Genomic DNA, 24969 nt, shown 5'->3' on the forward strand with positions numbered 1-24969 from the left:
AGAACCACTCAAACTGAGAAAGGCAGAGTGCCAGGCTGGAACTCTGTAGCTAAGAGCATCCCACAGCCCTGCTCTATATATGCCATCCAACTGGCCAGAAGCAAGATATATAAGCTCCTTCTTTTCACTATTATAGTAGATTTTGGTATATGTTTAATGGTTTTGAAAATGTTTCTGAAAAAGACCTATAAGGAATTTATGCTGAAGACAAAACAGCTAAATGGAATATAGCTAAACGATGGAGTGGGGTGGGGGTAGAGGAAGTTTAGCAAAGAGTTCTCGAAGGTTGTAATTCTAGAACCAGCTCTTGTAAGAACAATTACAGCAGCACTAGCAGCAGCTACCCAGGTCCCGAGATAAGTGCTTCGCACTCATGGCCTCTTTGCTTTTTACAACTTTTAATGGTAGATACCACACCTTCGTTAGAAGGTAGACAGAAATGGTGGACATATCATTGAAAGCAGAGGTGAGTGCAAAGTTACAGTCAGAAAACATAAATAAGCTCACAATCTGGGGCCAGTTCCCAAGCCCCTATTCCCACAGGGTGACGGAGAGAGAACCCAGTGACACCTGCATACACCACAGACTGCCTCACAGCACAGGACCCCTGAACTTAGGGAACCCGACTTTTATAACGGACATCATATATGCCTATCCCTTTGCTCCATACAAGTATGGCTGGGGAACAGACTGTGGATGAGAGGTGAGAAATAGACTCCTATAATGGAGTTTAGCTTTAATCCTGTCCAAATTAAGAGCCATTTAAGAATTTAAAGTAGGCAATGGGACACAATCAGATTTACCACTGGAGAACTCTCCCTGCAGGAGAATGGAGCGCTGGGGAAGGAAGGGAGTGCTACAATCCCGCAAGTGAAAAATGCTGATGGCCTCAACCAAGGCAGGGAAAGGTGGTGGACAGGAGGAGGAGAGAACACACTGAGTTCAGACTGAGCAGGTGTTACTGCTGACAGTACTGTTCAGGGTCCGAGATTTCAACCTGCTAGTAAGCTAACAAGTCAGCCTACCACCATTTCACAGACGCTGGCAGGACTCGTGCAACTCCTGGGTCAAAGGCAAAGACTGGTTTATTACTCACAGCAATACAGTAGCCATAGTATCAGCATCTGCACCAGTTCCCCAAGCAACAATTCCCACAGAACCATGCAGAGGGGTCGCACCGTGAACTGCACTGCAAGAGAGGACCCTTGAACATAGGGAGCCCAAATATTTTTTTTCACATGTGTCTACCTTCCAAGGCTTTTCACTCTACAAATATCCTTGAAAAGGTGGTCCAGAACAAAGGCAGTCAGTACCTCCGCTTGCAAGATATACAGAAACATGAGAAATGTATGGAGAACTGTTTTCCGACATACTCACTTTGCCTGTGAGGATTAACTGAGACTCAAAAAGCTTAAGAGGAGTCAGGGTAACATAGCTAGAAGGTAACAGAAGTGAGATTCAAACCCAGACCTCATGATGCCAAGTCCCACTACCCTTCATTATTCAAAATCCTATTACGGAAAACATACGGGTTTCTGCTAGGGGAAGCGGGTATGGGGGTGATAAATAGGTCCTCCAGGTTTTCCTGGAGGTTGTTAGCTCACATGGGAAGGGAAAAGGGACATACTAGGGGCTGGTAATTCTGCCTAGCCATAAGGATATAGGTTCTCCCTGGGTCATAGGGCTCAAAACTCGAATGACACAACAGAGCTAGGCTGCTATAGAAGACAGCAGTGATGCAGCTCTATGCGGTGGTAAAGTTCTACTCCCGAGTCTTTCGTTAGCCCCTTCCTAAATCCACCCGGCAAAATTTTAAATTTTAGGTGAGAATGCATTCAGAATGGTGAAGAAACGTTTATATGTGAATACTTGGCCTTTATTTCCTAAAACTACTTACAGAGGTATGCAATAAAATAACATTCCGTATAAAAATGATCTCTCTTCATCTGTGCATTTAAACTAGCTAACACTTCACATACATAATTAAAAGAAAGTAAAGTAACTGTATAAGAAACTGAAAAGAATTTGGTTGGCAGCCTTTTCATTTTGATAACATACCAGATTCAAGAATCAAAGGTAGGGGCTTCCCTGGCGGTGCAGTGGTTAAGAATCCGCCTGGGGCTTCCCTGGTGGCGCAGTGGTTGAGAGTCTGCCTACCGATGCAGGGGGCGCGGGTTCGTGCCCCAGTCCGGGAGGATCCACGTGCCGCGGAGCAGCTGGGCCCGTGGGCCATGGCTGCTGGGCCCGCACGTCCGGAGCCTGTGCTCTGCAACAGAAGAGGCCACGGCGGTGAGAGGCCCGCGTACCGCAAAAAAAAAAAAAAAAAAAAAAAGAATCGGCTTGCCAATTCAGTAGACATGGGTTCGAGCCCTGGTCCCGGAAGATCCCACATGCCACGGAGCAACTAAACCCGTGCGCCACAACTACTGAGCCTGCACCCTAGAGCCCGTGAGACACAACTACTGAAGCCTGCATGCCTAGAGCCCGCACTCCGCAACAAGAGAAACCACCGCAATAAGAAGCCCACGCACCGCAACTAAAGAAGCCCGTGCGCAGCAACGAAGACCCAACGCAGCCAAAAATAAATAAACGTTTTAAAAAAAGAATCAAACGTTAACTGCAGGCAATTACTTTTTAAATGGGGTCCATTATTTTGAACATGAGTGATAGAGTTCATTTATTAACATAAAAGTGAACAAATGACTTGCTTGGCTTCAAGGGGACAGTAACAGAGGTTCAGCACCTGCAAGTCTTTTGGTCTCCCTGGGCTCAGTGGGGACCAGCTGGACTGCGGACGCTAGTCTGAGGTTTCTTAACGCAGTCTGCAAGGTCCCAAGGTCTCTGAGCAGTCCTTGCCAGCCGGGGGGGGACCCTCTCGCTTGGCAGGGAGCTCCCAGCTCCACATGAGAAGCCTCCACCCTCACCACCATCACCACCAGGTTCCTCCACCAGGAGTGAAAGGCACAGGTGATACTTATCACACTAACAGAAATGTCTGAATCCACTCAGCTTAAGGATCATCCACTTTATAGGCCACTTATTTTTTTTTAACATCTTTATTGGAGTATAATTGCTTTACAATGGTGTGTTAGTTTCTGCTGTATAACAAAGTGAATCAGCTATACGTATACATGTATCCCCATATCTCCTCCCTCTTGCGTCTCCCTCCCACCCTCCCATCCCACCCCTCTAGGTGGACACAAAGCACCGAGCTGATCTCCCTGTGCCATGCGGCTGCTTCCCACTAGCTATCTGTCTTACATTTGGTAGTGTATATAAGTCCATGCCACTCTCACTTCGTCCCAGCTTACCCTTCCCCCTCCCCATGTCCTCACCTCCATTCTCTACGTCTGCATCTTTATTCCTGTCCTGCCCCTAGGTTCATCAGAACCATTATTTTTTTTTTTAGATTCCATATATATGTGTTAGCATATGGTATTTGTTTTTCTCTTTCTGACTTACTTCACTCTGTAGGACAGACTCCAGGTCCATGCACCTCACTAAATAACTCAATTCCATTTCTTTTTATGGCTGAGTAATATTCCATTGTATATATGTGCCATATCTTCTTTGTCCATTCATCTGTTGATGGACACTTAGGTTGCTTCCATGTCCTGGCTATTGTAAACAGAGCTGCAATGAAAATTGTGGTACATGACTCTTTTTGAATGATGGCTTTCTCAGGGTATATGCCCAGAGGTGGGATTGCTGGGTCATATGGTAGTTCTATTTGTAGTGTTTTAAGGAACCTCCATACTGTTCTCCATAGTGGTTGTATCAATTTACATTCCCACCAACAGTGCAAGAGGGTTCCCTTTTCTCCACACCCTCTCCAGCATTTACTGTTCGTAGATTTTTTGATGATGGCCATTCTGACTGGTGTGAGGTGATACCTCATTGTCGTTTTTTGTTTGTTTGTTTTTTGCAGTACGTGGGCCTCTCACTGTTGTGGCCTCTCCCGTTGCGGAGCACAGGTTCCAGACGCGCAGGCTCAGCAGCCATGGCTCACGGGCCCAGCCACTCTGTGGCACGTGGGATCTTTCCAGACCAGGGCACGAACCCTTGTCCCCTGCATCAGCAGGCGGACTCTCAACCACTGCACCACCAGCGTAGTTTTGATTTTCATTTCTCTAATGATTAGTGATGTTGAGCATCCTTTCATGTGTTTGTTGGCAATCTGTGTATCTTCTTTGGAGAAATGTCTGTTTAGGTCTTCTGCCCATTTTTGGATTGGGTTGTTTGGTTTTTTGATATTGAGCTGCATGAGCTGCTTATATATTTTGGAGATTAATCCTTTGTCACTTGCTTTGTTTGCAAATATTTTCTCCCATTCTGAGGGTTGTCTTTTGCTCTTGTTTATGGTTTCCTTTGCTGTGCAAAAGCTTTTAAGTTTCATTAGGTCCCATTTGTTTATTTTTGTTTTTATTTCCATTTCTCTAAGAGGTGGGTCCAAAAGGATCTTGCTGTGATTTATATCAAAGAGTGTTCTTCCTATGTTTTCCTCTAAGAGTTGTATAGTGTCTGGCCTTACATTTAGGTCTTTAATCCATGTTGAGTTTATTTTTGTGTATGGTGTTAGGGAGTGTTCTAATTTCCTCCTTTTACATGCAGCTGTCCAGTTTTCCCAGCACCACTTATTGAAGAGGCTGTCTTTTCTCCATTGTGTATTCTTGCCTCCTTTATCAAAAATAAGGTGACCATATGTGCGTGGGTTTATCTCTGGGCTTTCTATCCTGTAGGCCACTTGTTTAAACCTTTGGATGGCTGCCCAATGCACACAAGCTGCCACACTGCACAATCCAGGGAGCAAGCCGTATGCACGTCCTGGGGAGTTATACAGTTCACAACCTGTGTAGCTATGTGTGGCAGCGACCGATATTCCCCCTCAAAATCCACTCCCTGACCCATGAATTTTTTTACCTAATCCGTGAATCCCCAGATTTCAGCAGTCATCATGGATCTCAACTGATGGCTGCAGGAAGTTAATCATTTTCACATATCATTAAGTGAATGAAAAATATTATCTAGAATTTGGGTCTAACTGCCAGTAAGATTCACACTGGAAACACCAGGCGTGGGGCTTCAACATCTCATGTATTTGAGCCCTGAGAGCCCTCTCTCCATCAAGAATCTTAATGTCAGGCCTAATTACCAGACAGACATATTAGTCTTTTGATGGGGGAAGAACTAAACACCTACTGCAGACAACCGGTAAATACACTTTTACAGATACATTTTAAAAAACACATACACACAAAAATTATTGCTCTGAACAAATGTCCTTACTTGGCTCTCATCAGCTGCACGACCGTTCATTACAAACCCTTCTCTAAATTGCCTATACCAGCTTGGAGGTGATCTCAGTGTCATTCTCCAAGAGGCTGGTTAACTGACTGCTTGAAAACAATTCATTCCACAAGTATCAAAAAGCACACAGAGGGCTACCCTGGTGGCGCAGTGGTTGAGGGTCTGCCTGCCGATGCAGGGGACACGGGTTCGTGCCCCGGTCCGGGAAGATCCCACGTGCCGCGGAGCGGCTGGGCCCGTGAGCCATGGCCGCTGAGCCTGCGCGTCCGGAGCCTGTGCTCCGCAACGGGAGAGGCCACAACAGTGAGAGGCCCGCGTACCGCAAAAAAAAAAAAAAAAAAGCACACAGAACGTCTCCTCCCCAGCCCAATTCAACAGAGCCAGGCTGCTTCTGAGATGAGCTGTTCCCCCTCCTCCTCAGCTGCAGCCCACTGCCTTGGCCTGGACTTTCCCATCTCTCTCCTTTCAGGGCCAGACTTCTGAAAATCTCTGCATCTTGCCCTGCCTGTGCCCTCTGGGGCTGCCCAGGCTCCCAGTATTCTGTGCTCCCCTCCACTGCCACCAAGAATTCTGGATCCTGTTGCTCGACACTCTCAAAATCAGCCACTCACGTGTGTCAGCTCTGCGGCTTACCTCAATCAGGATGCACCAATATTCTCGGTGACCATGTGTTGGTCTCCTTGGTTCCCTGGAGTTGCACCGATCAGTGGCGCAGCTGTGAAGTGCCTGAGAAGCCCTCATCGGGTCTTAGAAATCTGAGAAGGAAGCTCTGAGGAGCCACCCACTGTCGCCTGCCTAAACACATTCTTTGTAGGTGAGGCCCAGGTGATTGTGCTCTAAACAGGACACATCTGAACACATTTAACAGGCTATGTATTCAACTTATATACAGTACACCTGTGTCTGGTCTTGATTTGCTTTTACCCTACTTCCAGGGTAATACCTTAGCCTCAGTACTGTTTCATGGAAGCTGGCAGAAGACACAAGACTCCTGGGTCAGAGACAAAGGACCGTATTATCAGCAGCGCAGCAGGCAGCATGGGCGCCATGTGTGTCAGTTCTCCTCACCCCCAAGTCCAACGGCCGTAGCACTGAGGGGCCCAGATGGAAGCTGCATGTGCTGCTTTATGTTTGCGGCACAGCTGTGGAACCTATGCTTTGGGGACCTGCTGCTTCATAACAAGTGTGGGTGAGGTTGCTCTTTGCCCGGCAAGAGACATCACCTCATGCTTCAAGGCTCACCACAAACACAGCCCTAAGAAATGGCCCAAGTGAAGAGCATTTTCCACCCACCCAGCAAGACATGGTGAACGAAGCACAAGAGACCCAATGAGGAGTGTCTCTGAGCAACCTGTGTACATTCCTCAATTTACACGACTGTCCTTATGGGGTTCCGGGTCCCAAAAACTCCTCCACATGAGCCCCGCTACACTCTTCATGTCATGGGTTACAAAAGCAGCAGCATTATGCCCCTCATTGCAAAGGTACTTTGAAACACTCCAGAGTTTAACTGTTCAACAGCACAGTCTGGGATACCCCAAGGCATATCCTTCCCTCAATACAGTGGCCCAATACCACCTCTGCTTCTCCTCTCCCTTTCTGTTTCACCTCCCCCACTTTTTGAAACATTTCTATATTTAGAAATGCACAAGAAATCAAAAAATAAACTATATATATACATATACATAAATACACATACATTTACATATATATACATATATATATATATATACACACACACACTCACATATATATAGTGTACAAGATAGAAGCTAGTCTCAATCTGGGCAAAACTTTAGTTCCAGAAATCTTCATCTATATAGCTGAAGGAAGAGAAACCACTTACAATAGTTCAGAAAATGAAAAACGAGACAAAAATCCACTTGACAAATACACTCTGAAAAGAACTGACTTCGGGGAGGGAAGCTGCTTTCTTTTACTATAATGTCAATGATTTTTCAGACTTACATTTTTTAATTTCCCAAACAGTGAAAAGCAATTTAAAATGCCAGATTCCTTAAAGTTCAGCAGCCAATAAAACACCATTTGTAACAAAAACTTGTAAGCATCTAAATATAAATTCAGTTAGAAAATTTGTAATTACAATCAGAATAAATTATATATTAATAAATTAAACTTTATAAGCATACCTACTTGTGTATAACAATTTTTGCAGAGGGGCCCAGATGAATGCTAATCTTGTTCCTAAATGGAGAAAATTAATATAGATGGCCAAGAGGCACATGAAAATATGTTCGATATCACTAATTAGAGAAATGCAAATCAAAACTACAATGAGGTATCACCTCACACCAGTCAGAATGGCCATCATCAAAAAGTCTGCAAATAATAAATGCTGGAGAGGGTGTGGAGAAAAGGGAACCCTCCTATACTGTTGGTGGGAATGTAAATTGGTACAGCTACTATGGAGAATAGTACGGAGGTTCCTTAGAAAACTAAAAATAGAATTACCATATGATCCTGCAATCCTTCTCCTGGGCATATATCCAGAGAAAACTCTTAATTCAGAAAGATACATGCACGCCAATGTTCATAGCAGCATCATTTACAATAGCCAACACTTGGAAGAAAACTAAGTGTCCATCAACAGATGAATGGATAAAGAAAACGTGGTATTTATACACAATGGAATATTACTTAGCAACAAAAGAGAATGCCATTTGCAGCAACATGGATGGACCTAGAGATTATCACACTAAGTGAAGTAAGTCAAAGATAAATATCATATGCTAACACTTATATGTGGAATCTAAAAAAATGATGTAAATGAACTTATTTACAAAACAGAAATAGACTCACAGACATAGAAAACAAATCATGGTTACCAAAGGGAATGGGGGGGAGGGGGGAGGATAAATTAGGATTCTGGGATTAACAGATACTGACTACTATATATAAAACAGATAACAAGGACCTACTGTACAGCACAGGGAATTATATTCAATATCTTGTCATAACCTATAATGGAAAAAAATCTGAAAAAGGATAGATATATATCAAGATATGTATAACTGAATCACTTTGTTGTACACCTGAAACTAACACCGTAAATTAATTATACTTCAATTAGAAAATGGTTATTAAAAAAATTACTTTAGATTCAACTAACTTATTTCAATTAATAATTACTGGGTACCTGCTATATTTTAGGTATTTTTCCAGGCATATTTCTATTATTAGAATTATTATTTTATTGGAACTGTAATATTCTGCATATACTACCATTAAAAAAAAAAAACAGGTAGGTTCGTGGCCTCAAAATGACCCTCTAGGCAAGACACGAGAAATGCTGGCATTTGTGATAAAGAAACAGAGGGCTGATCAGGTCATGCCAGCAATGGACATGGTGAACAGCTGCAGCTAAACGTGAGAAGAAATCAGGGCCCAGGAGGCAGGGGAATGGAGCAGCTGCCCCAGCTAGAAAACTAAACTCTCAGATAGATCTAGTTGCCGAAGGAAAGTGTGGAGACGCAGTCTCCTCCAGTAGGTGAAGCACCAAAGGAAACAAAGTTTGACGTGAGAGAAAAGTGCTATTATACAGACAGCGCTTCCCTAATAAGGAAAGTTGAGGTTCCTGGACTCCGACAACACCTTTCCTGGCTGATACTGAATCAAAAGCCTACACCTGTCCCAAGTAGTCACCTATTCCACACCTGATTCCAAGGTCAGCAGTCACGGAGCGCTCACCCCGCTCAGGCTTGGCACATGCATCATCGCATTGCATCTTTACAGTTATCCCAGAGGTAGGGTTACTGTTACCCACTCTTTGCCCAAAAGAAACAGTCCAGAATGATGACATAACTGTCCATGGTCACACAGCTTAGAAGTGCCAAGGCCAATATTTGAACCCAAGTAGTCTCACTCTTAACCACTGTCTTAAACACTGCAATATTCTCTACCCAGCTTGGCTGGGGTGGAGGTGTGGGGATAAAGAGCAAATGTACCAGATTTTTTTTCTTTTTAAATGTCACCTCATACTATCTGGAGTACATCAGTGCAAACCAAGTAACGAATACCATGGGTATCTGCTTTCAGTAATAAAAAACCCAAATAGGACACGTGAATTCATAAGTTAAGTTCATCACCACAGAATCTTCCAACACCTAATAGTTTGTTTAAATGAAATATGAACAATATTAGAAATGACAAAGAATTTCAGATAATACCTATGCCATCAAGATTAATCTATTCAATATGCAACTTCACGTGCAATATAATTGGAAGCCTTTGCGTCTCTGCTGACTTAAAAGCCACATATGGAATCCATATGAAGCAGGAGTTTTCGAGTCTGCTCATTCCAAAGGCAAGAGTAATGCATAATAAATAACCTGAATACTTACTTAACATAAGCAAGTTGATGTTAATCAAAATGACTGCGCCAAAGCTGTTTAGTAGAACCAAATGCGGTCAAAGCACTGGGACTTGGAAACTTGGGCAATTCAGCCAGCACACAGCCTACTAGGCCAAATGCCGACTTCATCCTCGTTCAACGCGTAAATGGTACACAGAAACCTTCTCCGCCGTCCTCAGCACGACATCAAGTCCTCCAGGACACCCGCCGCCGTCCCCTCTGCACGCTCTTCCCACGCAGCGAGGCTGGGAACCGCGGAGCCCACGGAGACGCGCGGAGCCCACGGAGACGCGCGGAGCCCAAAGAGACGTGCGGAGCCCAGAGCACCAGCTGTGGCTGCTTTATAAATTGGGTGTTTTGAGGAAAAGTTTGGATGGAAAACAGGTGAGGAAAGGGGGTAAAAACTAGAAGCCTAACTGACTTTTGAGGTCCGTTTCAACATATGTTTTGAGATTATATAATCAAGAATGCAAAAGACCAATTAAAGGATAGTTCCAATACTTCAGCACGAAAAGACTTGCCAAAGAACACTCAGTTAAATATTTGCAAAGCCATTCCTGTTCAAAATAATTCCAACCTTCTGTGCTTTCATCAGCAGGTTAACGTTTTCAAAGAGTAAGAAAGAGATTTAGTTACCCCCAAAGCAAAAAGCCCTATCTTCTCCGTTCTGGAATTAAATTCCCAGAAAATGGGGGGCGGGGGGAAGGATGGGATTCAACAGCAAGGATATTTGAAATTAAAAAACTGCATTCTGAAGGTTCTTAGCAATAATTAATGATCTGTTGGTGCCTCCAGCTAGGCTGTAGTAATTTCATAATTCAAAAGAGTTTATTTTCTAGTCTTCATCTAAGAACCAAAAAAGCAAGAATAGTGTTTTTTCCTGCTTATGTCTTAGGTACTAAGACTGATCTCTGGTTTTTATTTTTAACTTACAAAAAGTTTCATTTAGTTTGCATATTTATAGGATACTGTAATAAGGAAATTTTAATCTTTTATCATGAATAAAATTGTTTGGAGGTCATATGGTCATTTAGGTAGTTTTTCTTTCTTTATCCAAAGAAAGCATATATCTACTCATAAAAAAAAATCCAAGGATATAAATCAATATTTGATATGCATGAAGGATATACACTGATAATATATATTTTAAATATCCAAGGATATATGTCAATTTTAAATGGAATGTATGTATTTCACAAAATATAAAAGATATTTCAGTCCTCTTTTTAGTGAAACCAATCCTTTTATTTCTAAAATATTGACTCTATATCTTAAAAAAAAGATGAATGAGTAAAACATTATTTTCAAACTTTTATGCAATTGTTTCAGACCCTCACTGGAGAGCAACTTTGAAACTCTCAAAGCATACAGTGAGAATATTAGGGATTATTAAATCTTTGCAGACTTGCAAAAACCTTAAATGCCACATATTATCTAGCCACCTCTTCATTCAATTTATTCTTTCAAAAACCCCAACAAAGCTAAAAAGAACTGGTACCAAAAAAAACCACTACTTTCCATAGGATTCCAGTTATGAGATTAGAAAAAAAATACTGAGTAGAATTTCTCACATGAGTTGCCATGTGGGCAGTTGCTGTCCATCCTTGAATAAGCAGGCAGGTGTTCAGAAAGTTTGAACTACATTTTTCTAAGTAAAGGTCATGTTGAAAAACATTTAAAGCTAAGAGCCTGGGTTTTGGGGGGGTTTGTTTTTCAGTTACTTAACACTATAACTCCTTCCTTTAAAAGTACAGGGTTTTTCAAATGCCTAAAGCAAATTTATTGATTCTTTTTTTCGTTGTGTGAAATTGATGTTTATTCACAAGGTATTTGTTCTGTATGTTGAAACACTTATTCTAAATGTTGTCCTGAGGGGGGAAATACTGGTAAAGTCAGAAGAAATGCTTAAAAGCTAGTGATGGAAAAGCACATTTTTCCTTTACAAAGTTAAGTAACTGCGGTTTGCTAAATTTGAATCCTTGTAAGTGACTACCACTGAAACTCTAAAATGGGCTGTTTGTTTGTTTGTTTGTTCACTGCTCTCAGAGCACTTGACTGAGTCTCTACTTTTAATATAACTGAACTGAAAGTTATTGGAATGTGGTGAATTTCTTTTCCTTAAAAAAAAGGTATATTACTGTTGCTGTATTGTTTTTACAATAAAAAAAGTATAAAGAAAGTACCCTATTCTAAAAAATGCATCAAATAAATGGATTCATTCCAAATTGAACATAATCAATAGTAACTTGAAGGAAGAGGAGACGGAGGAGTAAAGAAACCCACTGAGACAGATTTCCTAAGTATTTCAGGTTGACTTTCTGTTCTCCTGAAATCCAATTTTCCAAAGCATTTTCCCTTTTATACCTAAGATGTAATTACTCACTGGGCCTGGGGGTAGCAATTTTTCAGAAATTGGGGGTACCCCTCTTTTTTTCCCAACAGGAAACAGAACCTGGAGTAGGCAGGAATTTGAACACATCCCCCCAATCATTTTACCTCTAGAGAGTCACCCATCTTGCTAATAGGTTTCAGCTTATAAATGCATGTCTTCCTGCAAATTACTTAAAAACAGTGTTCCCCAAAGTGAGATTCCCTGGTGACCTGGGGTGCCAGAGGAGACAATTTTAGAATACAGCATTAAATAACCTTAAATAAGAAAGTCACTTCCTTTTCAACTCTCTTTTAATCCTCTGGTCTAGGCAAGGAGAAAGTCTCCATTTGATCCCAGGATGCGGAATACTTTTACACCTGTTAACTTCCACTGTAACAAAGGAAAATAAGCCTTCGAGTCAGGCCTGCCAGCAGGCACCAAGACCTACCTAGAAGTTAACAAGCCATATTACTGTCATTGTATGTATTTGAATAGTGATATTTTTCAAGTTTCCTTTTTAAATAACTGTATTTAAGGTTTGAACACGGAGTCGATTTAAAGGGAAAGAATACGTTTGAAATGGTCTAGATCCTTGAAACTGAAAATGAGATCAGTGGGCCAGAAGCACCAGCCTCACCTGGGAGCGTGTTAAGGTACTGGATCTTCGGCCCCTCTCACACCTACTGAATCAGAATCTGCATTTTAAACGAGATCCCCACGTGACTTAAATTTTACAAAACTCTGGGGTGGCCCAAAAGTTTGTCCAAAACCATGCAGGCAGTTTGCCAATGACTGAGCTTTGAGATTCGCCGCTTTGGCTAATCAGGTGGCCATCCTTCAGACACTCAGCGAAACCAACTAGCGGAGGGCTGCGGACCAGGAGGAAACTCAGTGCTTTCCCCACGGGGAGTCACAAACCATCAGTGGACTGTGAGGTCAGTGAGTGGGTCTAAAGTGGCAGCGTTGGGGATGCTACAGGAAGCTAAAATGACTTTAAATACGCTCCTATAATGTCCTATCATGCCACATAAATCATCTTTGTTACTAATGAATACTACAGTAAAAATTCTACCTAACCCTCCCCTTCAGCCCTCCTCTCCCCCCTCAAGGGCTGGGGCTTTCTGCACATCTTCAGCATGGGAATGAGTGCCAAGGCTCCTTGGACCTACTGAATCAGGAAGTCCTGGCCTTTTCTCCCAGAGTTGAGCCCCGTTAGAGAATTATGCTTTGGAAATAGGGCAGCCCAGGTCTTCTGCGTCAGGTGACAGGACTGGAAGCAAGGGAGCACAGCTCTCAGGACATCCCAGTAACGCTTCAAAGGAGAAGCCAGGCAGTCACTCATTCCCAAGATGGGTGGCCCAATTAGCCAATGATCCAGGTAGTTCAGGCCAAAATCCTACTCCTCCATCAGCTGGAGAGACATCCAAGGGGAAAGCCTGAATTACCTGTGTTGCTGACTCAGCGTTCACCTTCACAGCCTAAAGAATGTGTCGGAAATACAGAGGAAAACAATGACCAAAATATACAGGACTTACGACACCATAAAAGCTAAATATATATACTTATAGCCATCTAGGTATTTCCAAGATATCCAGATTTAACAGATTTTAATAAAAATGTTTCTATTTCTCCCAGGTGTTAGGCCTAACACCAGAGTCCAACATCAGAAACTCAACTTCCCAGTACAAAACACCAATATGAGACAGTTTCATTTTGCAAAGAAAATGAAGAAGAGTGAAGCTAAGGGGTAAAGAAAAATGGGAAAATTAACAACAAACAATAGACATGAATTCATGGTCTGGTATCCATGATAAGAATTACATGCTATTCATTACAATGAAAAGAACATTGTGAACATTTGTTAGATCTTTTTTTTTTTCCTTTAGTTATTTTGGGAATGTACTTATGTAGGCAGAACATTACAGAGAACAAAAAATACATGTTACAATGTAAGATTACTGTAATGGTTCTGAAAGAAGTCAAGAAAAAAACCACCAAATGAAATCATGGGTGTTGAGGAGAATAGAGTAATAATTGCTAATACCTATGGATTATTCCAAGCAGTTTATACATATCAATTCCTCTCATCCTCATGACTCTGAGGTAGATGTTGGGTCTTAATATTACTCATAACAACATTAATACTACTGCTAAGAAAGCCATTTTGCAGATGGGGAGACATAACCTTAAGGTGAGTAAGTAGCCTGTCTAAGATCACAAGCCTGCGAATGGAGCTGCGTAAAAATCCAGACATCCTCAAAATCCAAACTTCTTAACACCAGACTTCTGCCTGCCTACCCCCAGAGCACCAGAATGCCCAACTCAACATAAAACTGTCACTCTCTAATACTAGACCCTATAAAGAATTTTCCTTAAAGGTCAGTGACTGTGGAATCTTCACAAGTTAAGGGACTGAGCTATATTGATAGAACTGTACCTTAAAACAGGAAAACTGAGTTTGGGCATTAAATGCTTCAGGAGTGATTAGAACTACTCACTTGGCAGAATTAAGTTTTAAGGCTGCTTTGGGGGAAATATTAACAGTTGGGGGAAATTTTTGTTGGAAGCAAAACATTATACTTTGAGAAATGCTCAAGTCAAGTATTCCTCTTTTATTAGGATGACTTAAGTACAAAGCATTAAAATAGCTGGCCTGAATATTTATCAGAGCAACAGCTGTTCCCTCCAGATTTTTAGAAATTCAGGACTAAGCGCCAACTATAATTTAGAAAGAAATTTTTCAACAAGTAAAAAGAGCCCTATGTCTTGCAATACTTATCCAAATAATAAATAGTAGCTGGAAGAGGTATAGAACATCACTATGCCTTTTCAATGAGAAGAGCCAAAATGTTTGGCCAAACACTTCCAAATGCTATTGATATTTTGTTATTGAGGTTGGTGATTACATTACTTAAAAATTATACCTTACATTTCATAATTAACAATCCTTTACGTACAGAGAGATAATACCATAGCCCTAAACACAGGGTGTGTACGCCATTCTGGGTATGTTTGTTTAGGAGTGCTGATAAGTACGCCCCAGTAAAACACCTCAGAGAAATCATTTAGATTTTTATTCAAAATTTTATTTCTTTCAAAAGATTTCCACTTTAGGTGCCTAGCCATAATTGAATACCTCATTTTTTTTTTTTCTAAAAGGGGTAGATGGGGGCTTCCCTGGTGGCGCAGTTGTTGAGAGTCCGCCTGCCGATGCAGGGGACACGGGTTCGTGCCCCGGTCCGGGAGGATCCCACGTGCCGCGGAGTGGCTGGGCCCGTGAGCCATGGCCGCTGAGCCTGCGTGTCCGGAGCCTGTGCTCCACAACGGGAGAGGCCACAACGGTGAGAGGCCCACATACAGCAAAAAAATAAAAAATAAAAAAATAAAAGGGGTAGATGAAAAGGAAGACATCGGGGGAAAAAATGAAAGACTTCACTGTGCACACTCTGAATGTTCTACATTGAAACTTTTCTTTGTAAGGAAAACTGACAAATATCAGGTTTGGGTCTCCTGTGTTTGCTTCACTGTCAGCTCTCCGTGACAGTGCTGCAAACTTGGATACGAAAGAAGAAATGTCCCTGCTTGGCATGACAGCAGAGGGAAGTCAACGGAACTGCCACAGAGGTGCAGAAAGCAACTCCACCCCCAGATCAAGATACTCAGGGCTGGGGGCATGGAAGGAAGCCTCTGGAAACAGCCTGAAAGGAAGGGCACCTTGGACAGGGAGGCTGGTTTGTGGAGGGGAGGACCGTTCGCTGTCTTGCATCTGTGGTTAGACCCAGTCCACTGTGCTGAAGTGTGCAGGACAGCAAGGGCAAAGGAACAAATGTCTATTTCCTCAATGTTCCTGTCGAATAAATAACTAGCTCCTATCCCAATATGATGCTAATTTTTAGCCTACTAATTGCAGCACAAGAGGTTCTCTTTAGCAGAGATTTTCTCATTTTGTTTTTGGGGCTTTTGGGTTTAAAAATAAACTGGCATTTTTGGATTAATAAAAACAATTCCATGAGGGATAAAATAGGTCACATTATTTTTTTCTCATAAGCAAAGAACACTAGCTGCATGTGCTGGTGAAATCAGTCACCATTTGGTCATAGCCCTATACCACCCACGCCCAGCTCCCCCTCCAGAGAGTAATGGCAAGAGATGCCACATCTTGCCAAGAAAAACAAGCTAGAGCTTCTCCACCTCCGCTGGGCATCAAAATCACCTGCAGGGGGGAGAGGGGGAAGGTGGCGGAAGAGTAAGACGTGGAGCTCACCTTCCTCCCCACAGATACATCAGAAATACATCTACACGGGGAACAACTCCTACAGAACACCCACTGAACGCTGGCAGAAGACCTCAGACCTCCCAAAAGGCAAAAATCACCTGCAGGGATTAAAAACAAAAAAAACAAAAAAATCCCCACTAAGTCCAAGGCCCCATCCCGGACCTACAGAATCAAGATTCCCTGGACCTACAGAATCAGATTCCCTGGTGGACCTACAGAATCAGTCCAGGGCCGCATCCCGGACCTACAGAATCAGAATCAGCCTGAAATTTCCTAACAATTCACTGATTATGCTGCTGTGTCTATAAAGGCACCTGAAATATCAACTAATCCTACAGAAGTCACCCCTGATCAGGGAGAGGGACGTCCTATACATGAAGAAAAACCCATAGGAGAAAAACCCATATGAGGAATAATTTTTTCTAAACATGCCTTGACCTTCAAGATTTAAAATTATCTGAAGGCTAGAATGGTGGTTTTCAATTGTTTGTTTAAGCAGTACACCCCTTTTTGCGAGCAAAACCCTTCACGATATCTCAAAATATCAAACCTACTGGCTGAGCTTCTCCAGGGGAAAGAGAGGGCAGAAACCCACTCAGGCCCCGGTACACCTCAAGGAAGCCTAGTGCTGCTGGTAGCATGGTTTGAAAACCACCGGGTCAGAATAAGACATTTAGATGGAATAAATATGTAGTACAAAATCTAAATTCAAATAATTAACTGGAGGGTTAGGGCTTCTGATTAGCACTTAGTCTAGGGAGATGGGTTTAACAGAAGTTCACTTGAAAAAGAGATTAAGGTTTCATTTCACTAGAATCACAACTTGAGCCAACTATGTTCTCTGGCTACCAGGAAAAGCATGTGCAGTTTAGCCTGGGTTAATAACTACTATTTGTACTGAGAGATGTACCTTGTAGAAAGCACCTTCATATGCATGATCTCATTTAATACTGGATAACTCTGCAAGCTATTGGAATTATTTTCGCCATATTTTAGATGAGCAACTGAGAAAATAATGTGTGAGAGTAACTTACTCAAAGATGAATCCAGGCTTCTGCCTCCTGGGCTACAGACTTAAGGGGGAGTTTGAGAATAACAACCCACCGCTCTCTGGATGGTAGGAATGGTGTGTGAAAAACGTGTTTCATTCTGGTCGCTACATTAATGGAGGTGTGTCCAAATGGGACCATAGGCAGAGTACCTTCATCAGGGCAAAGAACAATCCAATCTGGAAATAGTGTATGAAGAAGACATGGAAAAACCAAGAGCCTTTAAAGATGGAAAGCAGAGGGTTTAGGAATGACATCATGGCTGTTTTTAAATAACAAAGGTCTATGCACAGGGAGATAAGTCTTATGTTGTATCGCATAAGAGTAACCTAGGTCCTTCCCCTCCTCTTTCCTGAAAAATTCAGTCCTAAAGTGGGGACAAGGGAAGGTAAGCCTTTGTCCAGGAACAGGCATGGGGAGGGATGTGGAAGCCCAGAGCAGGGTATCAGAGAAAGGTGTTCACGGTGGGAAGTAGGTTGTGGCACGGCATGCTGGAGCAAAAGCAGTTAAGGAGGGCAACCATGTGCGGGGCAGGGGCAGCAGTGGAAGACTGCCTACATAAGGGGAGATTTAATCAAATAAGTCAATCGTTAAGAACAATGGGAGCTAGGATTCTCACTGTCAAAGAAGGTAGTTATACATATGGAAAAGGAAAAACCTAAAATAAACCCTGTCGTGTCACATAGGGATTTGAGATACCAGTGTGAACTCGTGGTTTTCAAAATATATAGCTGGGTATAGAAATGCAGATGTAAACGTGTGTGTGTGTACCTATGTGTATATACATACACATATTCCATAGTCCTGTCCACTGAGAGGCCCCAGGGGTGCTGATAGCCTCAAAGCAATGAGCACACTTAGCAACCAGATCTTGGCTTCTAAATATCATTCTCTATGCAAAGGAACCAGGGCTCCTTGGAGAAATGGCTGATACAAAAGATGAGCTTGGAACATGTTGTTCTGCCAGAAAGCACAGAAGGGCTCAAAGAGTGATGGGAGTTAAAGGGCATGAAAAGACTGCCAAACCTGGAACTAATGGGAACATCAAAGTAAGTAATGAGAGTAACCGCTTCATTAAAACACACTGGAACAAAAGAGATCAAAAGTTCTTACCGATATTAATTAATTAATCAATAAAAATTCTGATGAGGAATGGGCTTTTTAATACATAATTTCACAATAACTTGCCACAAAATATGTATAAATTACAAAAGGGAAAAGAGTCACTTTATGGTGGAGAAATTTGGCAGACAACACTTTAATCAAGTGACCATCATCAGTAATGGAACAAACACAAACAGAAATCAGTGCCACTTAATGGATGCCATGAGAGGAACACAGCACCATTTCTGTAATTCTCCTGCCAAAGATGCACAGCCTGAATCTAAGAATGAAAAAATGGCAGACCAACCCAAATTGAGGGACATTCTACAAAATAACTAGTGTTAAATCTTCAAAAGCGTCAAGAACCTGACAGTGAAAGACTGAAAGAGACTAAAAAGATCCAACTAAATACAATGTGTCCTCTGAACTGAATTCTTTGCTTTAGAAGACATGATTGGAACAACCAGGAAACTTGAATGAGATCTAAGATTTAGATGGTGGTAAGGTATCAGTGGTAATTTCCTGGCTTTGATGGCTATACTGTGGTTATCTAGGAGAACATCCTAGAACATATACACTGAAGGACTGGTGTTATAGCCATCATGCTGGCAACTTTTTCTCAGACGATTCAGGATAAAAACCAATTGTACTACTTGCAATTTCTCTGCAGGTATGAGACAGTTTCAAAATAAAATTAAAAATCAACAACAGTATATTAGGAAGATGGAAGTCCCAAAGGAAAACTACACCTAGTCTGCAGGAAAGATGAAACGCTCAAATGATTAAAGTGGTCCCCAAACAGATCCATCCTAAGGAGGGTTGGCAGGATGTAAGAGAGAAAATGCCTCACTGAATAGTAAGGTAGAGGAGATGATGCCTATGTACTCTCCAATGATTTCATCATTCATTCATTCAACAAACATTTATTAAACACCTACTGTTTCAGACAATATGCTAGACACTGAGCTTATGAAAATAACTGAGAGACAATCCCTGCAGTTGGAGACCTTATATTCTAGTGAAGGATGGTGATTCAGAAGCCTGCAGTTAGAATTTTAAGACAGGCATCAGTGTTACATATAGAAAGAAGCCTGTGACTCAAGAACACTTTAATACTTTAATAACACTTTAATAACAGTCTTTAATACTCCATTTTTCATTTATGAATATGAATTTATGAATATTTAAATTTATGAATATTTAAATGTTTCATATTTATGAAGATGAAACTACACAATGGTTTATTATTCTATCATACTCTTTAACATTTTCATCCTAACTTTTGTGTGCTTGCGGGTGGTGTTGAGACATGTGCAAAAACTTTATCACTTTTCAATCATGAACAGATGTAAATGACTTACTTGATGTTTTATGTTAGAATAACAAGCACCTTCTAAAATAAGATTCAAATGAGAAGCTAGGGCTATAGTTATTGAAAGAGACTTAACACTCCAAAAGTGAACCCTGATATGTTCTTCAAAAGTCACCCCACATCTCTGTTCTCCAATTTCTACATCTGTCACAAAGATGTCATAATATGCTTGGAAGATGCTTTGAGATGCTTAGAAGAAAGATGTCGCAATTATAAAGCTCTGTTAAGATACAGGTTACTTTCACCTTTTGCCAGGGACTAACGATTACTGTGGACATATTAAGTAAGACAGAGGGATCCATCTAAATGAGCTCACCTGGGCAATTTTATGGTGGGTGAAACACTATTTGGTTTTCCAACTTTTCCCCTTGGCTTTATTTCAGTCTTCCAGGCGTATCCTCAAGTGAGAATGCTTCAGTGCTTTCTCACTGACCCAGGAGTGAGAGGCCAGAGCAAGCAAGTCAGTATTCAATTACTTTCCCCACTTAGGTCTATACACCTTTCTTACACTTTTCCCATTTGACACTTTCATAACCATATTTAGCTTTCTTCATACCATCTCCTTGTGATTCAAAAGGCAGTTGAGACTCCCATATGGTTGCCATCGAAGCTAACAGATGTCTAGCAAATTAAAACAAAAATTATGACTTATAAACTGCTGATGTATCAGCATTCCAGAACATCTTACAATTTATAGTGAATCATAAGATAAGACTTCATACTTATGCCCCCGGCAAGGTTCCCTAAATCTCTCTCCTCTCTGAATTTAAGCCCTGTGGAAACAAATGAGATGTTACATTCTGCCATCAAACTTGGATAAACCTCCACTTAAAGATACCATGTAATATTTGCAAGCACATCAAAGAGAAATTTGGCCTCAAGGATCCAAGGCTTTCTAATCTTTGTACAGCAAAGAGAAGCGAAAAATGACTTGGTTCTCCCAAGTCATTCAAGGCGTCCACTGATCCATAGTGCTTTTTTCAAATACGTGATGATCCAATGTATGGAATCCATTCGCCTCATCTCCTTGGCAGATATTAAGAGAAGCATCATTACCTGGTAGTAGTGATGCCAAAGTACCAGGCTAAGGTATTCTAGAAGTGTTATAGCCAGGATGGAACTAGTAAAAATCTGGAGACAATGACACAGACCATATTCACCATTTGTTAAATACTGAGACACTGTGCTGGGTAATATCTTATCTGATTGCATCCTTGAATCTACAACTCTACTGGATAATGTTATCTTTCCTTTATAAATGAAATTAAGGCTCAGTGCAGAAGACTGTATTTTCCAAAGATGGCCACAACCCACACGACCCTGACACTTGTCTGACAAAAGAGGGAATTTCCTTCTTCAGCACTTTGAAGTTGAGCAGGCTCCACTCGTGCTTAAACCAGTGGAATAGATGAAACTGACACTGGGCCAGTTCCGGGAGTAGACTTCACTGGCTGGAAGTTTCTTCTGGCAGTCTCAGACAGGAAAAAGCCACGTTTAGGTGCTCTAGCCAACAAATCTGGCTCAACTCTCAGCAAGCATCAACTGCCAGTCACGTGAGGGTACCACCTTGGGTATCCCACTCCAGTGAGCCTTCAGTTAACTCCAGCCCAGCCACATCTCACTGCAACTGCATGGGCCGTTCCAAGTGCAAATCACCCACATGAGCCTGGTCAAATCACAGAACTGTCAGATATAATAAAGTTTTATTTTAAACCACTAAGCTTGGGGGTTGTTTGTTACGTAGCAAAAACAAATTTACAGAATTTGTAATAGCAATAACAAATTTACAGAAGCAGGCTGCCCATTCCTGACCCCAGTTCTTCAGCCAATAACATCTTAGTCTGAGTTACTGTGATCAAGTATCATGACTACCTTCCTGCTGATCATCACTCTAGAGACCAGGGTACTAAAAACTCAGAGATTCCAATATGGGGTAATTTTGAAGCAGACAGCAGGATAGGAAAGCTATGAGGGCATATATGAGTGGAAGGCTTTAGGCACAGAAAGGAGGGACAAGGTGTGTAGAAAGCAGAGTAAGAGAAGAGCCCTTGTAACAAAGGCATCTACTTAACAATTCTGCCTGGGGTAGCTGGTTTAGTTCCACAGCCTACATCTCTTTTCAGGCTTCCCATAAAACTTCCCCCAAGAGATGAAGACCTTCAAAATGAGACAAGACGCGACTCTCTTCTGCAACTCTCTATGCAAGCACTCTGCAATTCTTTGAAGCTCTCCACAGTTCCAGAGGTTTTGCTACAACCTAATCCACAGAAAATACTCAATGTGTCTCTGTACACTACATAATTACACCAAACTGTCAGGGAAACAGGCCCAAATCCCTTTATTTCTTTCCCACCTCCTGCTACGAAACTGCAGAGAAAGCCCCTGGGTACTTTTTGTTGCCTAGTAGCTGAAATGTGCAACTTTTGGAAGTGTTCAAGTAGAGTCAAGAGGCTTGGACTCACTATGCCAACAAGATCCAGTCCCAATTCGGTAGTCCTTGACTCTCAAAGTTATGAAAGTTTCAAGTTCAGATAAAATCAAAATGCCTCACCCAGAAATGTGACTTTTAAACATTTCCAACAAGGGTTGAAAAAAGGAAGCAAGGAAAGAAAATAATTTCTTCTTCCTGTATTTGTAGTAGTGTTTGACTGCAGGGAGGGGGGTGACTGCTAACAGGAATCATGTCCAATCCCTGGCAAAAATGGCCTGTGAAAGACTAGATCTGATATTTATTCATGTGTCCCCCTCCATCATCAGTCCTGAGGTCAGATGACATGCTGACACAGAAAGTGATCTCCAATCCCTTCCATTTCCTTTTGCAAAACATTCATGAGCAGTGCAAGGTACTCCTATAGAAAACAGAAAATAAAAATAAAGTAGCCTAGTAAATGTGTGGCAGAAAAAAAGAATATAAAGAGCTGTATTGACAACTATTCTCATCGATGTATATGTTTACAGCGTATGGCCAAAATTAAAGGAGAATCAAAATAAGTACACCCTGTGTTAAGACTGTTGTGGATTATTATTCATCTCACCACTGGATTATTGTTTATCTCACACTGAACCTACACTGAACAGCAACTTGGAGAACCGCCCCCCCCACCCCGAGACAGCCACCATCTTTACTTTCCATGGGGGGAAGAGTGGGGGGCAGGAGGAGTGCCCAGTAAGGAAGAGGATGGGATGGGATGGGATGGAAAGGAAAAATAACACGGTCTTTGAACGAACGTTTTCCTCTTGTCCTAGTGAACTCTTTGTCTGGTTGCTGAACATGTTTGTGAGATCAAGGAAAAGAATTCAAACAAAACAAAAGAGTAGGCATCCCAGCCTAATTACAATAGGTGCCCAGCACATTGTAGTGCCAGCAGAGCATGGTCTGAATCTTTCCTTCAAGCATTTGCTCTCCCGGTAGCCCCACAAAACATGCCTCGTACACCTTGTCCTCTGCATTTCTCCAAGGTTTCCACAAAACGGCCCGCTCTATGTCACTCCTCAAAAAGGAGGACGTGAGGCACGAACACACTGAAACATATGTTGATGGTGACTTCTTATTATCCTGAGAATAATACAGAGAGAGAAATAAATCCCTCCACCCCACTCGCCCACTGGTCAGTCCATTACGCAAAAGGAGCGCTTTCCAGATGAAGGGGGAGAGCGCGCAGGAAGCGTTATTTACGTGCACATTACAGAACCGTATACCATCGCATCTGCATCCTACACAAAGCCCGAGATGGTGCAAGAAGATACACGCTGAACATGGCACAGACCAGCCGCGGCAACACGGAGCCAAGCCCTCGTCCAATCAGATCCTTGTTAGAAGGTGGACCTCAGGGTCGGGTCTGCCCGATTAGCCTTCCCTATTATGACACCACGCTCAGCCCAACATCCATATCCCACCCGGAGTAAATCTCATTCGAGTGGTTGCTCATCTCTCAAACTGCCGAGCCCTTTCTTTCATCTGCATCCACGCTATTCCTCCCTTAAAAAGCCACCCCAAGGCCTGGGTGCCCCCTTTCCGGCTCGGTTTTCCTTTTTACCTCTTCGCGTTCCTAGAAAGGATTAAATGTTTATCTCTCCAACGCGCAGGCTGAAAAGGCGGAAGGCAAATGCCTCTCCGTGCTACCGCAAGCGCCAGAGGGGCTGCGGAAAGTAAACGCAGAGAGCAACGTGGGGGAAATCGTCGCGAATCGATCGGCCACGGTAGTCGAAATCCCAGAAGCTCTCCAACTTACCCAAAATATGACATTGAAGCCAAATATGAAATATTTGATGCAACAACTGACTTCAGGACCCTTGTAATGCTTCCCGGACATCCTCTGGGTTCATGAAGACACTTGCCCCGGCAGCCCGAGTTTGGAGCCCGTGAGCACCGTTGCTCGGAGCAGCACGGCGGGGTGCTGGGGCTCAGGGACGCCGCTCGGGGGCCGCAGCGCAGCGGTCGGGGCTGAACAGCGCAAGGACCGACCTGCGGAGAGCGGCTCCCGCACGTCCAGCCCCTCGCGCGCCGAGGCCGCCGGAGCCGGGGTGGCCGCGAGCGGGCGGGGAAGCGCGTGCTGCAAGCCGCGAGCTTCGCTGGAGCTGGCCCCGAGCACAAGGCGAGCTCCCAAGCCCGTCCGCCAGACGATCCGTCCGTCGGTCAGTCTCCGGGCAAACGCGGCCGCGGCAGATGCTGGAGGAGACGCTCCTCGCCCGCCTGCCGGCTCGCGAGCTCCCTCCCACCCCTCGCTCCGCCCGCCGATCGCTCCGCCCGCGCCGCCCGCAGCTCCGCCCGCCTCCCGCCGCCTGAGCCTCGGTGAGGTGCGCGCGCGCACGGGCTCGGGCTCTCCCGGATGGCGGTGGGACGAAGTATGCGCGCCGCCCCCCCCCACCCCTTCCAGCGCTCTCCGCTCCTGCTGCTCCCTCCATCCTCGCCCCTCCTCAGGCCAGCCCGGAGCGCCGCCGACCCGCGAGCACTGCAGCGGGGTAGGTGGGGAGGATGGCCGGGCGGAGGGAGAAGTATGGGTGCCCGGGGAGCATGCCCATTGGGGGCAGCCTGGAGGAGTGACGGGGGTTGAGGAGCAGCGGGTCCCCCTCTGCCACCGGCAGCAGCAGGCAGCTTCTGGAGGGACGCGGGGGAAA

At 43.2% G+C, this 24969-nt stretch overlaps 1 protein-coding gene across 2 annotated transcripts in view; it reads right to left on the reverse strand.

Moving 5' to 3' along the window:
* TSPAN5 (tetraspanin 5) overlaps positions 1-24457 on the reverse strand; it is a 177779-nt gene extending 153322 nt beyond the window's left edge. For both annotated transcript variants that reach the window (XM_081219618.1, XM_081219617.1), the window contains exon 1: positions 24084-24457. In XM_081219618.1, the coding sequence (XP_081075744.1) occupies positions 24084-24164 (81 nt within the window). In that variant the 5' untranslated portion in view covers positions 24165-24457. The remainder of the gene's footprint in view (positions 1-24083) is intronic.
* Positions 24458-24969: the final 512 nt, after the last annotated feature.

The sequence above is a fragment of the Mesoplodon bidens genome, assembly GCF_964165515.1.
Source record: "Mesoplodon bidens genome assembly, chromosome: 1".
Classification (NCBI taxonomy): Eukaryota; Metazoa; Chordata; class Mammalia; order Artiodactyla; family Ziphiidae; genus Mesoplodon; species Mesoplodon bidens.